The sequence below is a fragment of the Cyrtonyx montezumae genome, unplaced genomic scaffold, assembly GCF_038088225.1.
Source record: "Cyrtonyx montezumae isolate F1298 unplaced genomic scaffold, pur_monq_1.0 scaffold_3, whole genome shotgun sequence".
NCBI lineage: Eukaryota > Metazoa > Chordata > Aves > Galliformes > Odontophoridae > Cyrtonyx > Cyrtonyx montezumae.
The window spans coordinates 125,278,710-125,301,664 of record NW_027072034.1 but is presented as its reverse complement, the minus strand read 5'-3'; the positions used below and the strand labels follow the sequence as shown (position 1 = coordinate 125,301,664).

Below are 22,955 nucleotides of genomic sequence, written 5' to 3'. Positions count from 1 at the left end.
TAACATATCTGCTAGAGAAAGTGGCAGTATGAATCTCTTTTTGTCCTAACATCACATATACGTGCCTATGCATCCGTAATAATAAAGCAGATGCTATTCTGTGCTGTTCCTTATATTTCAACTCTGTTTTTCAACTTGGTGAATTTCGCTGGCAGATTACGCTGAATACAATGACAGTTGTTTTCTTCACAACTGGTCAGAATATGTAAATACATCTCCTGTTTAAAAAATAAGCTAAAATACATCTTGTGCTGGCTTTGTTGTTTAAGCACACCAAGAACCTGAACATAAAATATGGTGTCATTAAATGTACAAAGCTCATTTGGAGCCACGTATTCAATATTCTGAAGTCAATTGCCTGTACCTATGAGCCATTTTTGCCCTGGTTAAGGCTATAAAAACAATATTCTTTTTAAAACGAATATACATGATGTAGTTGAGATTAACAGTAGATTAGATGCAAAGCTGTTGACATTCTTGCAACTTTCCAGTCATGTATTGTCAGTTCAAAATAGGAGGTAGGATACCCTTTGTAAGTTGTTATATTTATTATGTCAATAAACTGACTAATATGAGGCATCTGATGAATTAGCTTTTCTGCAGATTGCTTCTCAATATACCAATGAAGGGAAATTTATATGTGGATATGCTACTTTGCTAATTGCAAATCGAAATATTTATAAGTGGGGCATTATTTGGGGGTAAATAAAAGACAGACAAGGCCTCTGTAGTCAATTGTATTTTAAGTTTGAACCAAAAATCAAAACTAAATGTTAACTCTGAATATTCTTTTTCCCCTCAGGAGTATATTTTAAGACAAGTCGCATCAATGTATCTCAAGCTTGGATGGCCAACGAATAATTTAAACAAATCACTTGTTCAAGCATCCTACCAACATGAGTACTGTTACATTTCTTTGTTATTTATTATTGTTATTATTTTTTTTTAATTATCACTATTATTTTTACAGAATATAGTTGTAATATTGCACTCTCCTAAAACGATCTTCAGCGTGTCATTTTTTTTCTAGCTCTCTCTTCCTTCTGGTTTTTCTTTTGGGGTTAGAGGGAGAGCAGTGAGATGCTGTGAGATGAATTCTGTCTTCCTGAGTTTGAAGAACACTATTTGTTAAGAATTAATTTAATATTTGCCTGCACTGGATATTTAAGAGCTTGGACTCTTGACCACAAGAGATTTGAAAGACTGCAAAAATGTAAATGAAATCTAATTTTGATACATAACCTTTCTTTAGCTGTTCCAGCAGCTGTAGGCTTGGTTGTATAACTAGATTATTATCTTTGATTTGTTACTCAACTATCAGCTGCTTCCACTATGTCATAAGAAATGCATATTTGTAATTTTTTTAATGCATATATTAATGGAACATTATTGCTTTCTTTAATTTGGGCAGAGAGTTGCGTCGGGAAGTCATCATGTTGGCCTGCAGCTTTGGTAATAAGCACTGTCACCAGCAGGCTGCAACATTAATTTCAGACTGGATTTCTAGCAATAGAAACCGGTAAGTAGAATATAAATGTTTTTTCCCCTCTTTTCCTGCTCAGAGGCAGTATAGCTGTCCTTCTCTTCCTTTCATGACCTGCCATAGTGCCCAACTTTGTGATATGGGATGATGAAGAGGTCATCAGCCTTTATTAAAAATCTGTGGGGGCTTCAAAATTAATAATTTGATTTACATGTATGACTGGGTAGAGGGGGCACCAATACAGCCTCTGCTCACTCCTGATAACTTGCTGTCAGATAATGATATGCTAGAGGGCAAAAAAACAGGATATTAAGGAGGAGTTTAAAGGGAGAAAGATAAAAGAGCATTGCATCAGCAGACAAATACAGATCTTTTGTCTAATGCAGAGAGCAGAAGGTGCCAAATCATAGGAAAAGTGTGAGAGGCTAGAGGCAAAAGGACTGGGGAGTAAGAAAAGAGATAGAACAATATATCTGAGGGAAATACTATGTTTTACTTAAAGGTGAAGACTTTGAAGTAAATTGTGATTCAGAAATAGATGGAAAAGCTCATATAGGGCTTGACAGAGGGTAGTATGATAGCTGATGTGTTGAGCATTGTGCTTGTCTGACAGAAAATCTGTTAGGCTGCTCTGACTCAGCTGAGGCTAGGGAACACAGGCCATGGGAAGTGTTTAGCTGTAGATTAAGACTGTGAGTTCATGAGAAAGAAAAATGGATTTTCTCATTATATGACATACTGGTGTAGAGGTTTGTGTTTATGTAAATAAATCACCTGACATTTTGGTTTAAAATAAACTATTTCCCTTTCATAAAAATGAGAAAAAAAAAAAGTATTACTTTTTTAGTCCTAATCTTGTGTTCGATCTGCAAAAGGATTGGATCTCGATAGACATATAGGCATTTAGGATTTGTCAAAGACATCTGAGCCCATCAGGTGTTCATTTGCAGTTAAAATATGTCTATCTTTGAAAATCCTTTGCAGGCAAACCCAGTTATGTAGTACTTGAGAGTACCTGAGTACTTTTTAAAAACAGCCATGAAATGGGTGTGACATTGTATTTCTTTAAGAACTTGAAACATCTGAAGAAATCTTGAAACTTTGACTATGTACCTTTAACCAGGGTGTGTTTGGGTTAATATTTTCTTGTGTGATGTAATGTAAGATATATTTACTATGAAATACATACTGTAGGGTGTATATACCTTAGGACAGCAATGATAAGAAACTGTTCAAATAGGAAATTATAGAGAAAGAATAATTGGGAGCAATCTGGAAAAGTAATTTACTTAGATATTCATTTACAAAATTGTATAATCAAACCTAGCACTGCCTATCAGCATAGACAACTGTAGGTTATTCAGTGTTAAGATGCTGTCACCCAGCAAAGCTTTCTCCCACCCTGTGTCTTCATTCCTTCCAAGAGAATTGAAGGAGTCATAAGAAAAAAAAACAAAAAACGCTTATTGCTTTGCTAACAATAGCAAGAGAGGAAAGGCATAAATTTAAGGAGCCATCTGAAGATTCATCTTAGCCTTTCTATGAGGCCATTCTCAGGAGCACAAGATTGTGGCTGCCAGCATATGACGAATATTATGATAAAAGTATCACAGCAGGGCAGAGGAAGAGAATAGCTACTAAGCTAAAGCAGTGCATTTCTCCAAAGGAACTGCATGCTTTTGAAAAATAGCTGCAACAAATAATGTAATTACAGCATATGGATTGACACTCAGCTGATAAATAGAAGTAATACCTGCAAAGAAGACTGAAACATGTTTTTTATTTATTTTTTAAGATTATAGTGTTTGTTCTATTCCCCACCTAAATTCTATTCTCAGAGCAGTTTCGCATACTGAATGTAACTAACAAATGAGCAGATTGATTTAGTATCTACATATATTGAAAAGTTGTTGCAAAGGGTAGTAGCATCCAGAGAGTGGTGGTCAATGGCTCTGTGTGTGGATGGAGATCAGTGGTGTCTCACAGGGGCCAGTGCTGGGACTGATACTCTTAAATATCTTCAATGACATGGATGGTGGAGTTGAGTGCAACTTCTCAGCAAGTTTGCTGATGACACCAAGCTGTGCGGTGTGGTTGACACTCCTGGGGATGGAATGCCATCCAGAAAGACCTAGACAGGCTTGAGCAGTGGGCCCAGGAGAATTTAATGAGGTTCAAAAAATCCAGATGCAAGGTCTTGCACCTGGGTTGAGGCAACCTCCACACCCTGGAGGATGAGAGGATTGAACACAGCCCTGGTGAAAAGGACCCGGGGGTACTGATGGATGGTAATCTTAACATGAGACAGCAGTGTGCCCTTGCAGCCCAGAAAGCCAACCATAACCTGGGCTGCATCAAAAGAAGGATAGCCAGCAGGATGAGGAGGGGGTTCCTGCTCTTCTACTCTGTGGTGGTAAGGCCTCATCTGGAGTACAGAATCCACCTGTGGCGTCCCTAGTGCAGAAGAGACATGGACCTATTGGAGCACATCTAGAGGAGGGCCACAAAAAATGATCTGAGGAATGGAACACCACTTGTGTGAGGACAGGCTGAGAGAGCTGGGGCTGTTCAGCCTGGAGAAGACTCTGGTGAGATCTGATACCTGCTTTTCAGTATCTAAAGAGAAGCTACAGGAAGAAAGGGGACAGACTCTTCAGAGATCTGATTCCTTCTGAATAGAGGTACCACGTATCACCTTTGTTCAGTTTAAACTGACCTGAAAATAAAGCAGAGAATTAGGTGGTACTTTCTCCAGCAAGAAATGTTGGAGAGGTTTTGTGTAGAAATGTAGAAAGGAAGCCAGAAACATTTTCAAGATTATGGCATTTCTATTTGCAGGAATAATTTTAGTTTGACTATGAAAGCAAAAGTAAAGACTAATTTGTAACTTTTCCACCTATCTTTCCTCCAAAACCCTTTTCTGAGAAATAAGAAGCTTCATACCATGAAGTAATTCACTAGCAACAGACTCCAGAATGAGACAACAGACTCCAAAATGAGACTAGTGAATTAGGCTTGTGTCCCAAGATCCTAATCAATAAAAAATCAGTACAATATTGAGTGTAAATATTCATGTAAATGTACAGGTAGTAAATCACATGAAGGGGATTGTTGACTCTCTGGCTGTTTCTGCAGTCAAATTTTGAGTGAACAGAATGCCTAATTATTAATGCTGTATAAATTCTAAAATTGATGACGCTTTACTCTGTCTTTAATCTATAGATTTTTTAGTTCTTATGAAATGTTTCTTTATTTTACTTGCATCATTTAATTACGGATAAAGTGTTAGGTAATATAGAAAAATACAGTGATGTCTAATTCTGTTTTACCAGCATATGCCTACAGTTTCTGTGGTTCCTAGTAATTACATTCAGTCTGGTAGGTCCAGAAATTAATTACCAGGTACTCTTCACTGTAGGGTACTGAAATAATCATAATAATCAGTTACTGTTTGTACTTTGTAATTACATGTTCTTTACTGTGCAAATAATTTACCACTGTTCATGAAGTAAAATAGTGGTCATTTATAACACTGAGCCTAAAGTCCTCTTTGTATTTCCAGCATTACTTGAAAAAAAGGCCATTATATTTCCATTCCAACCATAGCAGTTCCGTTTTTCTTAAGGAGTTAGTAAAGAAAAATGATCTGCAATATTAGCCTCCGTGCACAAAAGTGAAAATCAACTGAGAGACTTGAAAGTCTTTAATTTGTAAAGTGGCTTAGGTGTTGCAGTGCTTTTTTTTTTTGGCTGCCTGGCTCACTGGGTAGAATCAGATGTTTGGACTTACTCTTCCTACAAGGAGATTTATGAACCTCTAAATGAGGTTGGTGGCAGTTGGTATGCTGAGTGAAGAGTGTCCTAATAAGGGAGTGTGAAGAGAGTACAAGCCCTCTTTAGGGTCCAGCACTAATATGTAAACTGTGATCATAGAGTTGAGGGTCCTTTCAACAGACACCTTTCAAAATTGTCACTAAAGATCCACAGGGATTTGATTTAGTAGTTGGGTAGGGATAGTGATAGGACGATGATTGGACTAGATGATCTTGTAGGTCCTTTCCAACCTTATGAACCTATGAACCTATGAACTCATTTGCTTTCCAAACACACCAGAAGAGGAGCAGTACTGTGATTACGCAGTAACAGGCTGCAGTACAGCTTTGGTATAATACCTCAGCCTCACCTTTGCTGTATGCAGAAGACCACCCTCATCACTTCTCTGTGAGATCATCCAGTCATAGAGTCATGCAGTTCCATGCCCCTTGGGTGGGCAGGGTTACCACCTACTGTATAAGGCTGCCCAGGGCACCACCCAGCCTGTGCTTGGAATGCCTTCAGGGATGGGGTACCCACAGCTTCTCTGTGCAGCCTGTTCATCACCCTCTGAGTAAGGAATTTCTGCCTAACATATAACCTAAATCTCCCCTCTTTTAGTGTAAAACTGTTACCCCTCCTATCAGTATCCACGCAAAAAGTCTGTCTCTGGATTACAAGCTCCTTTTAAGTATTGGAAGACTGCAATGGAGTCTCCCCAGCACCTTCTCTGAGCTGAACAAGCCCAGCTCCCCCAGCCTGTTTCCATAAGAGAGGTGCTCTGATCATGTTCATGGCCTCTCCTGGACTCACTCCAACAGCTCTGTTGTCCTTCTTGTGCTGTATATCCCAGCCCTGGATGCAGCAGTGAAGGTGGAGTCTTATGAGGGCAAAGAAGGGGGGATAATCCACTCCCTCACCCTGCTGCCATCCCACTTGTGATGTAGCCCATGATGCAGTCAACCTTCCAGCCACAAGCTCCCAGTGCTGACTCATCTCAAGCATTTGGTCCACCAATATCTGGGGCTGGCTTAAGGTACCACAGTACATTTTGCTCCTCTAATTGAAGCTCTGTCACTGTGATTTATTTAACGAGCAAGAGAAATAATTCAGCTCTCCTGTCTGAAGATTAGAGTTCATCTAACAGAATAAGTTTTGAGCACCTGAAATATCAAGATTTCTTATTATGTTAAGGTTTTTAGGTGATATTGCTCACTTCCATTTTACAAGGGAAAATAAGAAACATAACTGAAAAAAAAACAATTGGCTCTAGAGGCAGCAGTCCAAAGATACAACATCATATAAGTAGCTCTAATGAGACAAGACATCTGGTTGTACCAGTCTAAGAATTTCTATTTTAATCCTACAGTTGTTAAAAAGATGCAGTAATTTCTTTTAGCTGAAAACCTGTGATCAGATTTGAGGTTATAGCCTATTGTCTTTTTAGTCATAGAATTTAAATTTTCCCTTCTAAAATGGCTGAAGTCTCTGAAACGTTTTGCTTGAAAGTCTGCATTGACTTCTGACTTAATACAAAGACTAACATTTTTGCTCTGCCATCTTGGAATATATGCCCTTCCTGCACTGATGCACTGGAAACACTTGAAGCTTCTGTGCTGACATTTAGAAGAATATAATCTCAGTAACAAAACATATAAGCACATTAAAATTTCCTTGGTAGTTTGAGAATATAGGGTTACTGGAATTTAGTCAACAGCAGAAGGCTATACAAGAGAATCTACCGTTGGCTGAAAATTAAGATGTTTGCTTCTACCTTCATTTAACGGGGCTCATCCCTGTGAAACTCTTTCATGTGTGAAGAAATACATTATTCACACTCCTTAGATATAACAGCATTGTGGTTCAGCCTAAAAAATTAACAAAATTACCATACAATGCCTGCCTGAGCTTGAGGATCATCCTTGTTAACCCCTTTAACCTTCACTGCATTTCTATTCTGAAAGAAAAACACATTTCTAAGAGGATTAGCATTTTCAGACTTTCTGCCTTGGATAGACTGAGTAAATGTGTATTTCTGAGGTTCAGGAAAGAATGTGTAGGGAGCTGCAATCTGTAAACTCCTGACAGGCGATATCAGAACAATGCTTTAACATGCAAATACGCAGTAGGATGTCTCAAATAAAAACTTATCCATAGACACAAGCGTGTTTTTGCAGACCTCTCCGTGGGTGGCAGGTGTGATTTTTATCCAGTGGTTGTTACCGACCATTAGCTGCAAGTTGCCACAACTGTATTTCTGCTTGCAAAATGGAATGCGGAGATATTCTATATTGAGGATGGACAGGTTAGTGTGAATATGTGGACATATGAAAAAGCTGCTTTGGACTGAAATGTCTGATTTTGCTTTCAGCACTTAATGACCTTGAATTCTTTTTCTGCTAGGGTTATGGTGATGCTATTGTTTTGCTAATTGGCAGCAGTGAGCAGTGGGAGATGACCATATCGCAACAGACTGAATTACATGTTGATGTTTTTCTAAGACTCTACTGAAGCCATTGTAAGGCCCATAACTATTCAGAGCCACTTTGGTTTTCTCTTACATTTTCTTCGTTATAAATTTGCTATAAAATTGCTATTTACTGGTTGCTGTCTTCTAAATAGAAAGAAATTACCATAGTTAATTGCCCTGGTCCCTTAATACCCCTGAAAAAATTCTAATAGATTCAAGTTTTTGACCTGGACTTTGTGTCACCTTAGGGAGATTTTAGATTTAATGCAGTTTTTACATGTTTTACAGTTCTTGTATCACAAGTGCTCTGATCAGATTTTTTTTTTTAACTTAAGAATACTTCCTTGCAGATATAATCAGTGAAAAACACTGGGAATATTCAATATTTTAACCCTGAATGAATTGAAAGAAATTCTGATCTTTGCATGTTTGGTATCTCTTGTCCTTGGATCTGTTATGCTGACCTTATGGTTGTGTCAGTGGTTTACCAGACTGGTTCGACCCGGTTCCATGACGATTGGTGCGGGGAACCTGCAGACCCATGTCCCAGAAAAGGGGAAGGGGGAAAAAGAAAAGGAAAAAGGGAGATGGGCCTAGAAATGAAACAGCGGCAACAATCTGAGGAGGAAAGCTGATTTACTAAATAAGATATCAGAAAGCAAAACAACACAATATAATACAATATAATTAGAATTGAAGCTAATAAATCAAATAAAATGAGCAAGAGAGAGTGTCCGATAAACCGAAGGCCTTACGCTAACGCTGAAGGCGGACGGCAGCGAGCACCCACTGCTGAGTTGATCCCAAAGGAAAGAGAGTGTCCCGTGACCACAGACAGTTTTTCTTTCCCTCTGATCGGAAACACGTAAAAATGCAAAGCATCGCACAGTCCTCTGGGGAATGTAGTTCTTCTCTTCTGAGACAGATATACCCAGAACTATCAATGATCCATGCAGCTAGAGCATTAACTCTTTAACTCTAAATGCACTACATGATGTTATGATGTGGAATAGCAATGCCAAAAATCATAAAACCATGACAGGTTGATAACAATCTACTAATTCTCAGTAAACATAACTAAGACTACCATGTCATTTCATAAGCAGAGGTAATGTACAATACTCATTTTTTAATACTTTTTTTCTTCTTTACAGTTCTGAGTATACTTTCAGTGTACACTTTCTAGAAAGTTTATCTTTTTTTCTTTTTTTCTTTTAAATAAAAGCTGTTCTTTCTGAATAGACGATGTTTGCGGTGGAGTACTGTCTGCTGTACAGGAATGAACTGAAGTCAGCATCCATTCTGTACACCATATGTCAATTAAAGTTGCGTTCTTCTGTCTTAATGATTAAAGAAAAGCAGAGTGAGCCAGACAATGTGGAATGCAAGTCCACATGTTTCAAATCTATTCTGATCTCTACTCAGTTCTGAGGACTTTTAAGGTACTGAGATGACCTAGAGATACAGGAGAATGTGCCTTGAATTTTCTTGTTCCATCTGTGAGGTCTAAGTCAGAAAACATACAAGTGTCTTTATGTAATGCAAATCAACTTTTTTTTTTTTTTTTGGTTACTAATAAAATCAGTGTCTTTTTAGGTGTAATAGTGCATGTGTGAGTTTTTCCTGTGGTTTATGTTTGCCATTTTAAAGGCTTTTATTAAACCTTGCTGTGATTGTTTGGAACATTAGTTAATTCTTTATCAGTCGTAAGAAAGATGCAAGTAATGAAGATAACTTCCCTCACATAATTTGAACAAAGACAGAAGTGACCAATGAGCCTTATTTGAGAATGCTAAATCCCCACACTTGCTCTGCAGAATATGTATTTACTCTGCAAGGGACAATGGATTCACCTTAATCCAGCTGCCTAAATTGACAGTCTGCTTACTTGGATGGACCTTTAACTGCTCAATGGAAATGCCACCAAAAAAAAGCAAATTAGACTGCAGGAATGGTTGTAACATGTCTATAAATAATACTATCCATAGATCTGAGGGAATGGTAAATAACGCAAATTGCCAGTCATTAATTGAGATCAATTTCAATGAAGTCTGCTTTAAGTGATAGAAAATCAAATGTTTTTCCAAACAAAGCATTTTTTCTTTCCTATTCCTTCTCTCTTATTTCTTCCTCTAATGATTTGAGACATGCAATTGTGTTGCATTAGTGCTACCATACTGGAACAACTTATATCAAAGTGTAACAACCTATATAAATGTTTGTGAAAATGTTGCCAGCAAGTTAATTATTTTTGTTAGTTGCTTGGAAGAAGGACTAGCTTTTTTCACAGGTTTGATCCCCACCAGTTATTTTTGGATATAATTAGCGTCAAACATGAAAAAAAAACCTTATTTTAATTTTTTTCACACATGAATGTCTGATAAATATAAAACAATAAAATGCATTTCTTTTTCTGTGTTCTCAACCCTTACAAGTTTTAATTACTGAAAAAAAATTAGGGGTAGCTATTCGTGCATTTTGAAAAGTTATTGGAGCTTTGCCAGCTAATGTCAGCCGATGTTGCTGAAATGATTTAGCTAATTAATAGTTTGTTACTACATTTGAGTAGAATCTTGCAATCCAATCAATAGAACTGTTTAAGGAGGAAGAAAGGAATGTCGAGTGCACAAGTTAATTGAGAAGTTAGCACTCTGAAAGACCATCTGCATAGGATGCCTGAAAAGCAGGAGGATTTAGTCCTGTGAAAGGCAGAACTGAGTTTTATGGGGCAGCTGTTTCAGGTAACATTTTTATCAGACTTCTGTGTGTGATCACACACACACACAAAAAATATATAAATATATATAAAGGACCATATATATATCTCAATTATGGATTAGCAGTAACTACTCTGAGAACCTTAGAAGCTATGCGGTTTCTCCTCCAACTTTTCAGGAATGACCTCTCCATAATTCTATGAAGCAGTTAACAGAAAAGACCATATTTTTTTGTTAGAATATGTTTTTTGTAAAGGACAAAAGTAGATTTGTTTGTTCATTGTTTAGTCTCACAAAGCAGTGCTTAACTCACAGCTATATCACTGAAATTGGTGTTGAATATCTTCAGTGTGCTAGCACCATGTTCAGTCATGGGATTTCTGCTGTGGAAAGGGAGAGGACCAATAACAGTAAGCATCACCTGAGGAATTATGTTCTCTGCAGGCATCAGTCAGACCCATGTGATTCCTGAAGGTCTGAAGCACACTGGGAATGAGGAGACCTGGTATTCATAGCAGCCATATAACAGAATCACAAAATATTTTAGATTGGCAGGGATGTCTGGAAGTCATCTGGTCCAACCTCTGCTCAAGCAGGACCACCTAGGGCAGATTACTAAGGACCAGGTGGCTGTTGAATGTTTCCAAGAAGGGAGGCTTCAGTCTCTGTGGGCAATGTATCCTGAACAAACTGGAATCATCAGTTAATATCCCAGGGATGCAATGTCAGACAAGCAATTGAATATCAGGTCCAGTGCTTTGGTTTTCAGGGGAAAATTATGACCTTGATTTTCAGGCTTGATTTGTGCTGTGGGAGAGGACATTCCCCTCCTTTGTGCACACAGTGGTACTAATGCAGTTTATAACAGTGAGTATAAGTACAAACTTTGGGTTTGCTCTCTCTGAAAATAAAATCTGTGTGGTGCTGCTACTTGTAACAGAATCTGAATTACATATCTACAAACAAAGTAATAATGTTCCATTGTTACTTCTTATCTGAGCATTGTAACCTGTTAAACAAGACTATAAATACAGTCATCAAGAAAAATAGACCTAAGTAAAAAGTTAAATAGTTTCAAAAATAAAGAATAATGTTTCTGATTAGTTTTCTTTGTCAAATATTACCCTAAATAGTATTGAAATTTGTCTCTTAATCAAAGAAGCTTAAAATGTGTGCAATTACATTTTAAAAAATTAGAACACAGTTTGCCCAGAAGATAAATAATTATGGTTCAATTTTATAAATGTATCTCCAATTGTTAGAACATACTTTAAATAGGAACAAGTGTGTACCAATTAATTTTAACTTAGAAGATTATTCTTAGCTCATTGTAGGGCTTTATTATTTGCTCTTGAAAAAAAACCCTGTAAAGGCACAGCACGATTTTAATTAATTTTTTTTCTAGCTGTTTAAATTTTCACTTCTTTTTCTCCAAGTATTTAATTTTTAAACATGAGCTCTACTAGCCACATATTTCATTCTCAGAGTCATATCTCTTAAGCAAGAAAAATAAAGTTAAATAAATTGGATCACTGTTCAAATAAAAGCTATTTAAAGTGATGCTTTCAAAAGTTAATCTTTATTTTTATTCTTCTGAAGTATCCATCAATCATATTAGTTCTTTAAAAATGAAAGCCAAGATGAGTTTTAATGTAACAAGGGGATATGTTCTGCAGTGTTACTTTTTAAGCGGTACTGAAACAATAGTTATTTTTATCCATTTGATTCAGTTAATACAGGGGACTAACGCTCCACATGCTGATCCAATGCCATGGAACTGCAGTTTTGGAAAAACATTTTCCATTAAGCTATAAAATTTAAAAGGACTATAGACTAGGGAGGTTTCACGTGTTTAGATAATGATGAAATAACAGCCCATAATGATTTCAGAGGAGAGGGAGCAAAAATCTCTACAAGTGAAGAAAATTCAATTAGAAGGTGCTCTGTTGAGGCAATAGTTAAGGAGAAATTACTTTACGGATATTCACATTTTCATAAACAATTTTCATTTCCACAAAAAAGAACCCACTGTCTACAGTTCTGATCATGAAAGTCCCAGAGGAGTAATTTGTAGCTTTTCATAGCTGTAAGTTTCATAATAAAGGTAGCACTTCTAAAATCAATATTTGGTTTTATATCTTGGTTTGTGAGGGGTTGATATTTTTCACACTGTTCTAATGACTTAGCTTATTCACAGAGACCTAAAATTTTCCCTGGAGTGAATGCAGTGCTGAGAATATGATGCCCAAATTCAGTTGCAGTCACAGTAAAGTTTTCTTAGCAAGAAACCTGGTGACCAGACTGCAGGCATGGAATCAGAGCCATCACTTGTCTACATCCTTCTTCCTCCTCAGAGTATGAAGATGAGCTGGTGGTCTCTGAGTGCAGTGCTGCTTAAATCCCTTATATATATACATAAAGGACATCCCTTTAAGATGGCCTTGCTGGGAAAGCCTACAGAGTTGATATATTTTGTTGCAAGCTGAAAAAATGTAAACATTACGAGGAATGCCAACCTTTCTGGGGTTCAGCATCTGCTTTGAGTTACCTGTATTGCTGACTGTACCCAAAAACTGAGTGGCAGTCCTTCCAGCTTCCTGAATTAACGGCACAATCAACCTAAAAGGAATTGCCTTTTCCAGGTACCTTATAGTTCCTTGGAGTATCCGTTGGCTGAATTGCATCTCTTGCAGTAAATGAAAGTACTTCTTCTGGCAAAGCTCAGCAAAAACTACATGTGCTTTTAAAAAATGATTTAGTGTTTGCGTGTCAAGATATAAAGCCTTTCTGGCAGTGAAATAAGGCTTGGCTGGGTTCAGTTGTTCTTCATATAGGATAGCATTTGTTAAGACAGATTTGGGACAAACAGTTGTTTGGTCCCCTGCTTTCTTTAATTTAGCATTTGCTTTTGTGTCTCTTTCCAGTGTATTAAAACTTAAATCCCAAATCAAAAGAAAAAAAAAGGCATTAGCTGGTAAAGAAGTTGTTCTTTAAGGACAAAGAAGCTAGGGAGTCTGAAAATCAGAAGATGATAAAAATTATCACTTTCACATTGTATGCAGTGTATGTGTATGTGGCTGCACATTTATGTTACTGAAGCTGCTGAACCAATGTTTTGACAGAGTTGCAGTTTTGAAGAAAATTTGAACTGTCATTTCTACTAATATAGCCAATGGTGGCACCTAAATATATGCTGTATTAGTATTTCTCAATTTCTTTTGTTTAAACATACAGTCTTAATTTTCTATAATAGACTGTTATTAACAGTTTCTTCTGCATTTGCTTCTTGAAAAACGAACTGGTGAGACTCATTAATGTTTGAAATATCCCAACAATGGTGATTATGTGGGACAGCTGGGGATGGGGCTGTTCTCACATGGTGATTTGGTGGTGGGAGAAGAGGAAACAAATCTTCAGCCATGCCAGGATCTGCACTATTGCACTAGTCTGCCCTGGCTAGATGGTATAGGTTCATTGCATAAGTGAGCCATTGCACCTCCAATTTTACCTTAGAAGACAGAATTGCAAGTATGTGGTAAGCATAATTAAATGTTTCATAGTACTAGGAATTTTATCATATATTGCATTTCACTTGCCTACTCGTTCAGCTTTTCTTTGGAGAGGTTGCTCCTGAACAAGTATTTGAGTTTGTGAAGTCTAAAATACCTCAACAGTACTAGTACAGATGGCCCTTTGTGGAAATATTCTCCAAGAAGCATCTCTATGTTGAGCTTTGTCTGCTCTGCATAAGCAAAATTTGTGTGGCAGTCTGCATCAGAACCTGCAGATGTGCCCGTAGCTCGGATGACCACTTGCCAGAGAACATGAATAAAGTCTTAACTTCAAAGTGTAGCTTCTCCAAAAAAGACGAGCAGAAAAAGAGTAGGCATTAATTGCCCCAAGGCTTTCAGCCAGTGGAAGGGGGTTCACTTTTTCTTTCCAATTTGCTTTCATTTAGCTCCATACTCTCTTTTTCTCAAGAAATGTCATAGTTGTTAGGGCTGGTTAATTCCTTAGAGCCAATAATCTTTACCCTTTCAGAGTCCCCAGTATATGATCTCCTTTCTCCAGAAGTACAGATGAGCAACCAAAACTTTGAAATCTTTGAAATACAAGGTTGTTTTCATTTTCCATGGATTCAAGTGTGATCAAAAGGATCAGGCACAACTGAGGCTTTGTTTTATTTTTTATTTTTATTTTTAATACAAAAACGCTGTTAAAGAAGGCCGACAATAGAAAGTTTCAGTTAAAAGATTTTTTTCTGGAGGTCAAATAGATGAAGGAATAGATTTTTGGTTCTTGAGTGGTGTGGTATAGTCTGTGGTGTGAGACACAGGTGAAAGTTTTAAAATTGTGATGAAACATTCTTTTTGTGCTGTGTAAGATTCAATATCAAATTTTACAGAGGAAATTTCATTCTCTGTCTCTCTATAGTACTGCCCAGATACTGACAGCAGTGTTTTGTACTTCTAGATTTTCTGAAGAGGTCTTGCATGTGAAGTTTTATAAGTGATTCAAGCCAGTCATTAGTAACTAGAGAATAGTATTTTGGAACAGTTTTTGCCACCAAAGGAAGGGCACATTTTTCTGCAATTGACATACTTCTCTGAGAAAGGGCTAGTTTTACCTGTAGAAGCACCCTTCAGTTGGCAAATGTTTCAACTTCTATACTTCTATAGGAAATGTAAGCAAAGTAGGAAATTGAAAGCTGAGATCTTGTTAGAAGAAAATGGTACAAATGCACATCCTATACAAATTCTGAACTTGGCTTCAAGAGGTTATTTCGTTGAACTGTAGTCACAGAGTCACAGAAATGTAGAGGTTGGAAGGGATCTCTACAGACATCCCAACCTGTCTGAATGGTCAGAGTTTAGAGTACTGGAGTAGCATATCATTTTACAACCATCATATAGCATAGTGGCTTCTGTATTAGTATTAATAAGCTGAGTAAATGGACAGATCTCTATATTTCTTTACTCCTGAAAACATAGTATAATTTTTTACTTATAATTTTTAAAAATTATACACAAGTATAATTTTTCCTTACTTGTATGTCACTATACGAGGTTGGAGGACTTTGCAGCACAAACCATGAGAGCTGATCAGCTCTCATTTTAAAACCTCAGTACTAAGGGAAGAAGGAAGAGTTTTGGCACTGAGCCCAGCAGCAGGCTGGTAAGATCCCACTAATTTGCAGAGCTTATGTTAACCTGTCCTGAAGGTTGCCTGATACATTACATGTTGATGAACTGGACAACCATGATTTATATTCTTCTGTCACTATGACAGGGTTATGAAAGGAACGGCAAGCATGCATTAACTATTAGAAAATCTATCAAGATGTCTGGGAAAATTTTGGTGGAAGCAGGAGATGTAAGTGTAGTTTTGCACAAAAACAGTTGCAGTTTAATTTGGGAGTCTCCTAAAAATAGTGCTGTTCTTCCTTAGTTTCCAGTGTCAGGAGGCTACTTATTTACCAGACTGCTATTGCTGATTTCTTTTTCAGAATCCCACTTAATGTGAGAGACATTGTCTACTGTACAGGAGTTTCACTGATGGATGAAGATGTATGGGAGTTCATTTGGATGAAATTTCATTCTACAATAGCAGTGTCTGAGAAGAAAATATTATTAGAAGCCTTAACTTGCAGTGATGACAGAAATTTGCTTAACAGGTGCAAAAAATTATGTACATGTTCCTATTTAAATTTTCATGTGTTTTTTTTTTTTTAATTAACATGAAAAAATACGGTATTTCACTTCTGAATTACCTTATGTTGATTAGGAATGTATGAAATCTTATAATCTTTTCTTTTTTCTGTTGGTGTTCTCTTTTTGTAAATGTATTGACCAGTCAGATCTTATTGATTTCATAAAAATATACGTGAAAGGTTCCACTTAGCTTTTACTGAAATATTTTGCATCCCTGCCATTATGCTACCTTTAGAAATACCAGCATTCAGTACCAAAACTCAAGACTTACAATTCATGGATGTGTCTAGTCTTTGGAATTAAACCAGAAAACTTATTTGGAGTCTTAAGCAAACTATTTGGCAGTGGCTTTTTTTTTTTTTTTTTTTGAGAGAGAGAGAGAGAGAGAGAGTTTTTGGGTGTGCTGTTGTTAAAGCATGTGTTGGCTGAACTAAAAAGGATTATCTTTTTCCCTTTTTTTTCCTACCAGACTTTTGAATTTGTCTCTCAACTCAGAAGTTGTCCTGGATCAGGATGCCATTGATGTGATAATCCACGTAGCTCGAAATCCACATGGAAGAGATCTTGCTTGGAAGTTTTTCAGAGAAAAATGGAAAATATTAAATGCCAGGTAAAGATAAAAAATGTGTTAAATTTATGTTCATTTTCTTGTTTTTAACTAGTCTGTGTAAGTATTGTATAGATATGTATTAATGTATGTTCCTGAACCAAATCCATTATCTTTTTCTATGTAGAGATAGATATGTATCTAAATATGAAATACATGTAAGAAATACATTTATTCTTATTCTTTTTTATTATTGTTATTCTTTATTCTAATTATTGTCACACTTAGAAACATTTCTCTCTTAACAATCATCTGTATATGTATCTATTACTGTACTGTGTCTGTGCTTCAATTAATGAATTGTCCGTATGTCACATGCTGCAATTTTACTCTACATACATAAAAAAGAAGTAGTTCACAAAAGAATTTAGCCACTTTTAAGTCTGATAGAAAAAAACTCTTTTCAAGTGCAGTACTTCAACTACCATTGAGGGCATGGAGGGTAGGGAACAATGCCAAACTCTTTTTGAAAATTTCAGTCTTCAAAAGGATTTCTGGTGCTTTCCTTCCATGCTGTGTTTCAGGTGAGTTCTAAGTAACTGAAGAACAACATTTGGAATTAAATATAAATAAGCAGGAAGAAGATAGGTTTGCTCCTTACACCACAAATACCACGGATCCTTTGAACTTACGCAGCATGCTGCTACTCAGATTCATAGTCAACATTTGAAAATCATTTTTTTATAAAGATTTCGATATTAATTCAATGAATTAGAAGTTTCTTTAGTTATTTATGAACAGCCAGATGGTCTGAAAGATTTCACAGCACCACATCTCATACTGACAGATTAGAAAGGAACATGGCTCCAGTGAGGTTCAAGTGCTCAAAAACAGATGTCCAGGAAGTTAGGATCTCAGGCTAGGACACCCTGGTGTTACTGGTAGATACACCAGATAAAGTAGGAGAACTGTTCCATTTTGGACTCATGGAAAGCCTTTGTATTGTGCCACATAATATTTTAAATGATACATTTAAAATGCTGTTTTTAAGTAGCTAAATCCTTGTCTTTACTAACTAGATGTGCAAACTTGCAATGTTTCACATCATCAAAAGAAGATTTAAGGAAACTCAGAGACTCTGCAACTTTTCTAAAGATTAAAAAAATCGTTCATGCTGTTTTGGATAATATAGTATATTTTTTAGGTTACAGAGGAAATTTAACTAGGAAAATGTGTTAGAGCTGAAATTTGGTTTGGGGAGTTTACATTGCAAGAGCATATTTTGTGAAAGCTGTAAGACTACTGAAAAGTTTAAACATTCACAGTGCTTCACTTCTGGTATGATAATTCTGGAACTGAACATTTACTCAGAAAGTTCATGGTAAAACCATTATTATTATGCAACCCAGTGCAATTTGTTATGCTCAGGGTAGCAGCTAGTATTTTTTGTTCCTCAAGGGATTTATATAGGGATTTTTGCTGAAAGTATTCAGGCACAAACTTGTCAAAATTTGTATTGCTGTAAATACATACGCAGAAGGTCATGTCCTGCCTCCACAGGTGTGCTCATCTGACAACCTAGCTATCACCCTGATGTTAGGCATGGTCAGAGTTAGGCAGTGTGGGCAAGTGAAATGAAAATACTTAATACAAGCTGTACTTATACAGTGTTTATTGAAAATAACTTCCTTTTGTAATTATGGATTAAAATCTTCTATGAAAGAATTTCAGAAGGAGGAATTGTTTTAACACCTCACTCCTTAAAACATCCAGAGAAACACATAATAAAATGCAGAATTAGGCTTCTGATTTAAGCTTGCTACACTACTACACTTTTAAAATGCAAGCTTTTTTGCTGAATTATAGCTCAAGTGTACTCTGTCTCTAGACATTTTTTTCTACCATTATAATTAATCATTTAATTTTATGTAAAACTATAATACTCTGTAATAAGCATTAATTTAATAAGGTGTTATCTCTGTGGTATTTTCCATTGAACTTACTGGAGGAGATGTTGATGTATGAGATAATAGGAAATAGCTGAGGGCAATAGAATTATGCTGTAATGGTATTTCCTCTAACTTTAAAATGCTACATATCAAAGAATTGGAGTGACAACCAGATATTGTCATCCCTTCTTATTTAAACATTATGCTTCACATATATACAGTATTCACTTTGCACAGAAGATACAAATAGTGTCTGAAGTCTTTAAAATCACTCATATTGCTTTTACATAGACTACTTAACAAATTATGATGCCTAGTACATCTTTTGGGAGAAGTCAATGGGATTAAGACAATTAGGTTCTAAAAAATTTTGAAAAAGAAAAATGAAAAAATTATGCTGAAATTCCTATCAGCTGAGCATGCAGTACTTGGACTTACCAATTATTTTGATCATGTGTGCACATAGTGTCTGTATGTGAAAATTTACTTTGACAGCAACCTATAAGGATTCCTCCATTCCTTTGTGCCATGTGCTGATTCATTCCTCTATTTTGTGGAATTTATCAGTAATTGAGAAGCCATTTGTCCAGAGTGGATGGAATACGCTGCCTCTCAATTCACACAAATGCAGAGCACTACAATTGTAAGGAGTCTCAGGATCACTTCTGCAGAATTAAAGGAGCAGGTGGAGAGCCCCTGACTATGGGGAGCTAAAGTGTTTAAGATTTTGCTTCTACAGTTCTGCTGTTTTTTCAGTGAAGAGTAAAGACTGATATTTGCAAGATTTCTCACATATGTGTATGTATTTTTATGTTTCATACTTGCAAAATGGTGTAGCTTTACTGTAATTTTTGCCATAAGAGCCCATTTCAAAATTGCTATTAGTGTCTGACTTTTTAGCATATATATGTAATGGTTAGTAACCAGTGCAGTTCTACATGAAGTTATAGTTTTCAGTGGAAGGAATTTTTCTACTTGTTCACACTGTGGATACAGTGTAGAATGGAAGAAAAATAAAAACCCACCAGTGGTTTTCATGAGGTCATTTCTGTAAAGTGGGTTGGTAACCTTGTCAAAAGACTCCATCAAGAGGAGCTCCCAGTTTTTCCAAGGAGTCAATTATGATTCTAAACTGAGAATGTAATAATAAAGGGCTCTGTTAGGAAGCCTAAACTTGCTTAAAGAACCATGAAATCCATACTTCCCCTAGGAGGTGTTTGTCTCTGGATATGCCAGTGTGGCTGAGGTTTTGGAAGGAGGCATGTACTTGCTGAAATACCCATGAGTAATTTAATAGTGGTCATAGAATAGGACTTTTTTATTCCTGTAGCAGCGTTTCCCTTTGCACAAGTTTAAGATAGAGAGCAACACAGTATATACCTTCCCCAAAACAGAAATTTCTCAAAAAAACCCCAGCATTTCCCCTCTATGCCCCTCACTTTTTCCTCTCCCTGTGCCTGTCCCTCTCTCTTTTGGAAAGACTGTCTGTCTTACAGTACCTAGGCATCTAAGAGTAATTAGTTTCAGGCTAATAGATGCAGAACAGAAAGCTGTGACTGTACTAGTTCATTTCATTTTGAACTCTGAATTTCTCTATTCGGTCATTTTGTAAAAGCAGGGTGTGAACTGAATTATTCCCTCAGATAAACTAAATTGCAGTGAGGTCTATTGGCATTATTTCTGCATGTCTGACAGGAGAGCTGAATTCCATATCTTTAAAACAGTCATGTTCAAATTAGCTACATATTTCTTTGGATATATGTGCAGATAAAGGTAAAGATAACTATTTGTGAAGTGCTTCTTGCTGTGCTGAATGACAGCTAACTTGAAAAGAATTGCTTTCGTTTTACAATGAAATTGTGTTCACCATACTGAAGACATTAGGAAAAAAAAATCCCACAGACTATTCCAACATGTGATGCAAAACTTCAGGTGCGATATTGTTTGAGTTGCTTTGTTTGAGGAGAGGAGAAAAGCTTGTGGAGAACAAGATGGAAGAATAGCATTTGAATGACCAGTTTCAAAGTAGCTGCCCACAGAATGCTGTTGCTGATTGTTATTGAACATCCTACTGGGTTACATATTGGCTATTAAATATTCTTTGCCCAAACTTTTGAATTTTCATTGAGAAGTTGGTTCTTTGAAGATGTTACATGATATCCCAGGGGATTATATTTTAGCACGAGTATTTTCTATCAACATATTATTTTAATTATCTGGTATTGGAACAAGAGGATTTGATTCAGTTTGCTTATCCAGTAGCTATTTGTAATGCAGATGAGGTGAATAAACCGAAAATAGAGGGATGACTGCAGCAATTCAAAAAGTCTTTTGTGATGTTAGAGCTTGGAGGGCTTCACAGAATATTTCTCCATAGCTGCTGTTCCTCTCTTTCTGTGGTGCTTGTATTTTGAGCCACTCAGTGTCATGAGGTGGAAAGCTGTTTTGCTAAATGTGGGGTGTTCTTCCAGTTGGTCCTCTACCTCCTTTGGAAATCTCATCTATGACTGTGGTTAAGCCCATTCTGCTTAGTAGTGGCTGACAAAAGTTATCTATTATTGTCCTGGATCTCCAGAATTGATCCCACATTTTCTCCCTTGCTTAAATAGAAGACTACTTTCTCATTTTCATCTGGCCTAGCTCTTGCACTAACTTTGTGCATCTTCTTTGCCCTTGCAGGTATGGAGAAGCATTATTTATGAATTCGAAGCTTATCAGTGGAGTCACAGAGTTCCTCAATACCGAAGAAGAACTAAGAGAGGTAATTTTTGAGTGACTTTCAGACCATAAGGCTGTTTTTATTTTAAGGATGAAAAAGGGCTGGAGCAAGAATGTGTCAGCAGCTGCTAAGGTCAGAAAAGCTGAAAAAACGTGTGAAAAGGACCAGCTTTTTCATTTTTAAACCATAGAAAAACTGTTGAAAATTAGATTTAAATACAGAAGGTGAATTTGGCATCACCAGGAAAGAAAAATGTACTAATTGTGAATGACAGTGACTAAACCTACCTAATTTTATACAAGTCAATATAACTGGCAAACTACTGTGCAGATCAGCCTTGCATCTCTCACTTTTAAAGAACAGTAATTCAAAGCACACCAGTGCCATCAGCTATAATAGCCCAAAAGCTAGGGCTGTAATTTGTGGTATACATGAGAACAGAGCAGAGGCCTTTTCACCGTGCTGAAAAAAGATCAAAGTTTTATCATCAGGAAAAGAATCTGGTTCAGGAATTCATTAAATGTGTACCTACTTCCTTTTTTGCCATTCTCTTCCTACTGTAACCATCTGCTCCTTTTCTAAACAACCAACTTATATTATCAAAAGGATTCTGCAAATCAATCTGGTAAATAAACTCCTCAAATAAATTTGGTATAAAGTTTGGTTAGACCAAAGGACATCAAGGCTGCATTCTGCTGACATTTACAAATAAACCTGAATTAGAATCTTTTACAGTGCTCTCAGCTAAGTTTCCTAGGTAAATATAAAAGTTCAGAGCAGATCAGCTATCCGTGCAGTGCAGCAATGGGACTACAGGAGAGAAGGAGGAAACTGTATTAATGTGATCCAACACTGACATGTCAATACTTTCCAGTGCAATTTGAAGCATTTACATCATACATAATTGACTATCTTCTGTCTCATTACATTTCCTATTAAGTACTTCAACATGATCGTACATTTACTTCAATAGCGATCATGGAGATTTGTCCTAAATACCTGACTTGTTTGTATGAACTGGAAATATTTACTTTCTCTAGTTATTGCAAATTTAACCTCTTAACTTGTGTTTCCAGCTAAAGAACTTTATAAAGAGTTATGAGGAGGGAGCTGCTGCCTCTTTCTCTCGTGCTGTGGAAACAGTGGAAGCCAATGTTCGGTGGCAAAGACTTTATAAGGAAGAACTATTCCAGTGGTTAAGAAAATCCTTGACACACTGATCTGTCTTTCCAGCTGAACTTTTTATCAGAAGCTCTACAAAAGGAAAAGAAGTTTAAGAAGTGTTCAGCATTCAAGTCATGAGGACAAGATCAAATTGCAGGGAGTTTTCTTTTTCCTTTTTATTAATAATGGGTTGTTTTCTTTTTTTTTTTTTTTTTTTTTTTTTTTTACACTGAGCTCTTATGAAATTGTCAAGAAGCTTTTCAGAAGAGGAGGTCATGAATGCTTGCAAAATCTGATCCTCAATGTACACAACCAAACATGATATTAAGTGGTGCATGTAAATGTTGAAGAAAAACTAGCAAACAAAAAACCCTTCAAAGACT

General features: G+C 36.6%; 1 protein-coding gene across 1 annotated transcript in view; it reads left to right on the top strand.

Annotated features, from left to right (window-relative positions):
* The window catches only part of TRHDE (thyrotropin releasing hormone degrading enzyme), a 207,013-nt gene extending 184,385 nt beyond the window's left edge, over positions 1-22,628 (top strand). The window contains exons 14-19 of the mRNA XM_065741352.1: positions 803-900; positions 1,412-1,519; positions 15,989-16,156; positions 16,663-16,803; positions 21,369-21,450; positions 22,485-22,628. Of these exons, the coding sequence (XP_065597424.1) occupies positions 803-900; positions 1,412-1,519; positions 15,989-16,156; positions 16,663-16,803; positions 21,369-21,450; positions 22,485-22,628 (741 nt within the window). The remainder of the gene's footprint in view (positions 1-802; positions 901-1,411; positions 1,520-15,988; positions 16,157-16,662; positions 16,804-21,368; positions 21,451-22,484) is intronic.
* The last annotated feature ends 327 nt before the right edge of the window (positions 22,629-22,955 follow it).